This window comes from Asterias rubens, chromosome 14, assembly GCF_902459465.1.
Source record: "Asterias rubens chromosome 14, eAstRub1.3, whole genome shotgun sequence".
NCBI lineage: Eukaryota > Metazoa > Echinodermata > Asteroidea > Forcipulatida > Asteriidae > Asterias > Asterias rubens.
This window is the reverse complement of record NC_047075.1, coordinates 14,006,813-14,013,858: the sequence shown is the minus strand read 5'-3', so window position 1 is coordinate 14,013,858 and position 7,046 is coordinate 14,006,813. Positions and strand designations below refer to the sequence as shown.

At 36.8% G+C, this 7,046-nt stretch overlaps 1 protein-coding gene across 1 annotated transcript; it reads right to left on the bottom strand.

Moving 5' to 3' along the window:
• Positions 1 to 226: 226 nt before the first annotated feature.
• Positions 227 to 5,607, bottom strand: LOC117299200. Its single transcript, XM_033782660.1, has 3 exons — positions 5,287 to 5,607; positions 4,747 to 4,971; positions 227 to 3,072 (listed from the first exon to the last, which is right to left on the bottom strand). Exons 1-3 carry the CDS (start codon positions 5,605 to 5,607, stop codon positions 2,773 to 2,775), a joined length of 846 nt encoding a protein of 281 aa, XP_033638551.1. The 3' UTR covers positions 227 to 2,772.
• Between the last annotated feature and the right edge of the window lie 1,439 nt (positions 5,608 to 7,046).

Sequence of the window (7,046 nt, the reverse complement as noted above, 5' to 3'; positions counted from 1 at the left end):
CTTCAAAAAGTCCATTTTGACGAGTTTTCAACCTGCTGCTAGAGGGCGCTGTTGAATTTGTGACGTCATCAATATTTTTGTTGAACTGCCCACCCTTGCTAGACACTTACGACCTTGGAAAGCAACTTCATAACTTTTACCACTTTTGAGTTACAGGGCACTTCCGTTTTTGGCCCGTTTCAACCGGAAGTAGAGGTCATTCGGCTCGGTCCTTTATCACACGGCCACAACCCTGCCGGTTTTAAACGGCCGTTCAATATCTCGTCACCACTCTTTTATTCTCTTACTAAAACTGGAGTCAAAAGAGAGTGTACAAACATAAAGTAGATGTAACACTAGTGCATGTTGTTGTTTTTTATGTGGATTTTTTATTGCAATACAAAGACCAAAAAAAGGGTTTATCCATTAATCCATGTTGAAAATGTAAAGAAGAAAACATGTATACAAGATATAACAGGAAGAAGTTGGAATAAATTATAGAACGACGAAACACTCGATATAAACATTTTTAGTGCAACACTTTAATGTGTGGTTTGATATTTAACAAATATTCAGAAGGACCTTTTTGGGAACATAATGTAGACAAAATAGACCGAAGAGTTATACAAATCATCAATAGAAAAGTACGTAACTAATACTAAGTGGGTACATAACTGAACCGACTAGTTGTAGTGGCTTTCATTGTATGTTAACTGGAAGCGTTTCGTGGTTTCAAAGAGTTTTAAATATGCTGGCACAAGTTGTGGGTTAATTTGTAGAAAATGCACAAACCTTGTCATGGAGTAACAGTAATTACTTTTTACAGAACAATTGCCATCTTCTTGTTTTGGCAGTTAGGCCTATAGGATGGGGTTGTTAACTGTTACCACTTGACAATTATATAGAAAATGCAAGCAACTTTAAGACTAAAGAAGAATAGGAAAATCAACTGTAATATCAACTTTTAACTTTAATACTGAACAACAGGAGACAAATCATCCATTTAACATCAAAAATTAAAATGCATAATGAACTGTTGACATTATTCGCCGAGCTTTGTAGTTTTGTGTGTCTTGATTATTTGCTGTTTATGCAACTTTATTTTAGTGGAAAGTAGGTTTAAGTGATTTGTTGGACGTGTATGGCAAACAATAAAGTCAGTGTACAAGTATTATTTTGTCAGTTAGAAGATCTAAAAAAAATCAGTATTGTCTGTTGTGAGCGGCATAGTACATATTGAATTAGAACTAATAAATGTTTATGTCAAAGAAAGAATGATGATAATTTGCATATAATTAATGACTTAATAACTGTAAACAACTAAAGAACTACATAAATACAGGGCTTCTCCAAAAATCAATACCGTCAAGCCATGGTGTTTTTCACAGGTTTGAAATGAAATTTATCAAAAAGCTTGATATGTATTGTTTGACCATCTTGTTGAATTAGTTTTCTCAACAACGGAAACTCCATGCACAAATCTTGTCATGGAGTAACAGTAATTACTTTTTACAGAACAATTGCCATCTTCTTGTTTTGGCAGTTAGGCCTATAGGATGGGGTTGTTAATGGTTACCACTTGACAATTATATAGAAAATGCAAGCAACTTTATTACTAAAGAAGAACAGGAAAATCAACTTTAATACCAACTTTTAACTTTAAAACAACTTTAATACTGAACAACAGGAGGAAAATCATCCATTTAACATCAAAAATTAAAATGCATAATGAACCGTTGACATTATTCGCCGAGCTTTGTAGTTTTGTGTGTCTTGATTATTTGCTGTTTATGCAACTTTATTTTAGTGGAAAGTAGGTTTAAGTGATTTGTTGGACGTGTATGGCAAACAATAAAATCAGTGTACAAGTATTATTTTTTCAGTTAGAAGATCTAAACAAAAATCAGTATTGTCTGTTGTGAGCGGCATAGTACATATTGAATTAGAACTAATAAATATTTATGTCAAAGAAAGAATGATGATAATTTGCATCTAATTAATGACTTAATAACTGTAAACAACTAAAGAACTACATAACTACAGGGCTTCTCCAAAAATCCATACCGTCAAGCCATGGTGTTTTTCACAGGTTTGAAATGAAATTTATCAAAAAGCTTGATATGTATTATTTGACCATCTTGTTGAATTAGTTTTCTCAACAACGGAAACTCCTTGCAATTGGAAAAATGTTTATTGAGTTATGAGAAGGTGTAATTGTAAAAAGTGTTAGTTTTCAATTTTGTCCATAGTTAGTGATGTCTGACTGTCAGAATAAGTACAAGGGTAAAAACTTGCATTCGTGAAAAAAACAACCATAAGTAGATGGTAGAGCAAAACAGCAAAGATCTAAGATGTCAAACAAAAATGGGGGTTTTGTTTTCAAAAAGAGAAAACGATCATTGTTTCAATAAGATTGAGGAAACTGACTTTTTATAATTGAACAAGGCAGCAAAGAGAAAAACATAAATTGCCCCAAAAATAGTGTTATCCCAAATGATTAATTTGTACACTTTACTGACCATTAAGAGTGTACAAAATGAAAAGTATTAGTTTTGAAATTGGTGTGAAAAGCCACAGAAAAATTTGTCAAATCAGAAGGTTTTCTTTTTTATTGAAAAGCTATTGAAATACATGTATGTATCAAGAGTAATGATTTGTTTTGGATAGCTGTGAGAAAGAGTTTTTTTAAGAGGATTAGCTTTTAATGACACTTTTTGTAAGATTAGTGATGCTAAACAATCATGAGTAGAGGAGTCATTTAGACATTACTTGCATCATATCCTGCATATCACACTACTCAGTGGATTGCTTGTTGCTTTTGCTTTTACGCTTAGAAGTTTGTGCACTTGTGTCACTGTTATCATCTTTGACAATGTCTGTGATACATGTACCTCTTAACTGAAAGTGGTAAGTTTTTTTACTTTCGAGGAGTTTCAAAATGTGTTGGTTCTCTGCAGTTTTCCAGATGTGTATGGCCACCAGTTTAGACATGTGGAGTGTCACTAGGTCGCCATTGATCTCGCTTACCACTGAAAAGCCATCTGGATTGTCTTCTACAGTCACGATATTGACTTGTTCCTGTTTGACATCAGGCTGTAAAATAAATGAAATAAAAATTAGATGGATGTATATAATACATGGCTACATGTTATAATAATAAAAAAAACAATAATGAACTTCTTTGTCAGTTAGGTGATATAGTTAAAGCGGGTTACAAAATGGAAATCATTTTTGTAGTTTGTACAGTATAGATGTAAGCAGACTGACATGTTGTCGAGAAATCGGAGGTATACATGAAAACTACACATTATAGGAAGAAGTTTGGAATCGGATATTCGAGGACATGCACCCTTGCTATTGTTTACGGTTTAATTATATGAAAATGTAGCAGTGAATCCATTGGTTTGGGGTTGAAGGCAAGTTCTTCTGTGTTGTAGTTGTGGCCAAGTTCAGAAATAAATAGAGTATAGGGGCAATAAAGAAGAGTGTTAATTACACATTGATAGACAACGAGTTTGATTGGGTCATCGTGATGTATGTGATAGCCAGGTTAGTCTTTTGAAGGAAAAGTTAAACAAAAGTCAAGAAACTAATAATCTGTTCTGTTCATTATAGACAGTTGGCATTAGGCTTCTGTTCGAGATGGTCATAAAAGCATCAAGAAGAAAGTATCTTCGTCTGGACAGTAGGACCTAGTAAGAACTTTGAATGATAGGTGTTCTGTTTTTTCTTTTCTTTTGTTGAGGACATTCAAAGTATTTGTTTACGAAAGAATTGAAAACTGCAGTAGGCCTATGTTGTCTGTCAAACAAAATATAACATGGCACGCGTACACGAAGTGAGACTTGCCAGACCAAGGAGCTATAAAACACAGGCACGCGCTGTCTGAGAAAACATTGAAAGCATTCGGTATTTACAAGTGTGTGTGAATCGAATGGCTACAGAGTAAACTGGAGGCGGTACGTGTGTGTGTAATTTTGTTCAATTGATAGAGACTGGCCGCGCGGTAAGAGCCAGGCTGATATATCATTGGATGACTCAGTATACGTTGACCAATCAGAGATGTGTGTGCAAGGCCGATCTACAACTTAACAAGCGATTTTTCTCTGTAGACGCCGACAGCTGGAGCGCGCTGTATAAAGCCGCACTTATTGTTTACGATTCATGGTCTGGCACAGGTGGTCCGTTTGTCAAGATGCCGACAGGCGTGCTGTTAAGAGGTTGTTTGTATTTAAACGTTAGTTTTGGATCCAAAATCTGGATCACAGTTTTAGCGTTAATTTACAGTCATTCTGACTCCATGGGAAAGGTTGATGAACTTTTTAGCGAAAAGATAATAATTATCTGGTGAACTTTAGGGTCAAAATGATTATGAGTGATAGTCTTTTAAAAAGGAGAATGGGGGACTGAATTAGGCGAAGTAAAAAACACATGTCTCCCGTCCCCGCCCGCTTCCTTCTCGGAGGCCGCCTGGATTTTGTTATTTTTGGAAATGCAGTAAAAAACACCGGAAAAGTCAACAAAATGAACAGAAAATAAATGCTTGTAAAATATGTGACCATTACAACTCTAAACTATACATTGTAAATTTGTTCAGTTTTGTGTCTAACTTGTCTTTCAATTTTGAAAGTCTTTAGACAGCGGAAACACCAATGGTTGCAGGAAATTTTCAAATTGGAAAAAAATAATAAATAAAAAACCCGCTTCCTCATTTTTTTGAACAACATATTTTTTAAATTTTAATTAAAGAAAAAGTGTGAAACATACCTCAATGCTTGTTCGAGATGTTGTTGATAGAGCGAGTGCTTGGAGATAGGTGTTATGCTTTGCTGTCAGGTGGCTTATTTTAACGGAGTCTCCGGTTTTGACTGGGCTGTGTGAAGATTTATTCCATAATGCAACCTGTACTGTTCCGCTAGTGTCTTGGACTGAAATGTTGCGCACCGTCTGAGTTTGTCCAGATGCTCCGTCTATCTGTCTTGGGACTTCATCCTGTTTGAGAAGCATGATAAAAAACTATTGAGACATTGGAAACAAGCAAAGGGCCTTTAAAGGTGTATTAGATTTTCTTTTTGACACTCTATTACCCATTGCAGTAAGAGTATGGAGTTATCCGTACAGCGTGTCAAAATTAGGGGGACACTTCAAATTAGTTGTAATATGAAATTAGATTTGAGACAAAAATAAACTTTAATGATAGATAGGCCCTATCTTACGAAAGCGAGCAAGGTATAGTCGATTGTTGCTGTTCGTTTGACTAGAATTTACTATAGATAATGACATTCATTAGGAAATTAAATATCTTACATGTGTAATTGTGCCATGTATGGTGACAAAATTGCCGTCGTGGATGTTTTCAATTGGTGTTACGTCTGGCGGTGGTCGGTCCGCAAGCAGCAGCTCTGCTTCTTTTATCATCTGATCAGGAACTGTCATTTGCGGACATATTTGTGCCTTGGTGTTTCTGTTCAACATTATAGTGCTTGCAGACTTCCCTTTCTGAAAACCCCTGATGAGAAGAATGTCTCCTTCTGTAAAGTTAGCCAGTAGGTCATCGTAGACGAGGGCTTTTATTGTCCCTGAGCTATCTGCGAGCGCTACTTCCAAGGTTTTACCCGCCTTTTTCATTTTTACGATTTTACATCGAATCCCTTTTGGATACGGTTTTGAAGTACAAGACGATGATTTTAGTTTGTCGATTGTCTCCATTTCGGTCACACTTTTCTGAGGTTTGTTTATAGAGAATAGTGATCTACACGTAGCGCCTGTAATGAAGCATTCAGGTACTGTGGATGTGCCCTTAAGCTGCAGGCAGGCTGGCTGCAATATGGGTAGTCTGGTTCCCAGATCCAAAAATCTCCGACTAGGCTCTGTCGAATTTAGGGTCCGGGATCACCCAAAATCACGTGACCAAAAAGGAGGAATTCCTCCTTTTTCGAAGTTATTCGAAGTGTTCCGAGCGTGTTTTCGTCAACATTCGGACAGTATCGTTGATGGTCGGACATTTCCGGGTGTTTATGGTTGCGTTGTAAACAGAATCCATGGAATCATAATGTCAGTTCTGTCGTCGGCCGTAGATCCAGGGGTTTTTGAGTTTACGCTCAAGTCAAAGCTGGCCTTGGCCAATATCAATACCAAGCGTAATGCCAGCTATTGTTATTTAAAGCCAATGTAGGCGTTGTACCTAAAAAAAGCAATTACAGAGGATACTCTCGCAGTTTTACCGACTGGTTTCCCTGGAGATGACCCCCGACCCTGACAAGTTGCGTCATGCTCTATTTTTAACCGTGGGTGATACCTGACCTAAGATTTTTAACAAGAGACGTCAAGGAATCTTTGGTCAGGGAACCAGACTACAATATGGGTTGCTGTGCAGCGAGATGCATATGCAACATTTACAAAGAGAGAGCCAATGACAGGCTTGGGAGCATCTATTATTAGAACGGGGATATCGATTGGTGATCAACACCTGCTTTGATCTGTTTTCGGTCGAACGATTGTCATGGTAAATTAGAAATATAATTTCAAAATGTTTGTTCAAATAACAATATGATTATGACAGATGTATTATGTGCTTACCGCGGGTTAAAAAGCAATAATTATAAGGCCTTGTTACACAGGGCAATTTTTTAGAAACGTAGGAAAAGGGAAAACACTATAGCATTAACTACGTTTTGTAAAAATGTCTTGCTTTTCGCAAGTAATCGTAAAGATTGTAAGCAACTGGTTGCCTGAAAATTGTCTGGTGTGACATAGCCTTTACGGTTAAACCACTTTCTGAAATTTTTTTTTTAAAATAACAACATGTGTTATTAATAGGCCATTATGACAGACTTAGGCCGTTTTCGAATTCACGGCTTCGGCTCCAAATATATCGGCTCAGGCTAGCTAGGCTCCCTCAATATTTTAACTTAACGCATGGTTCGCGGTCAGGGCTTCAGACAAGAAAAGTGGATCGGGAACCGAAGCCGTGGATTCGAAAAGGGCCACAACTACACCAACAGCGGGCGGTATATCTGTTTCAGCTGTACCGGCCTACAAAGAGAGGTCGTAAATCCAGTCTTCAA

Bases quoted from the DNA above. Each gene is read 5' to 3' on its own strand.
- LOC117299200 (XM_033782660.1), bottom strand. From the start codon at position 5,607: ATGAAAAAGGCGGGTAAAACCTTGGAAGTAGCGCTCGCAGATAGCTCA. The intron at 4,972-5,286 runs GTAAGATATTTA...CTTCTCAAACAG, and splicing joins TACATGGCACAATTACACAT to GATGAAGTCCCAAGACAGAT. The intron at 3,073-4,746 runs GTATGTTTCACA...TTTATTTTACAG, and splicing joins CATCTCGAACAAGCATTGAG to CCTGATGTCAAACAGGAACA.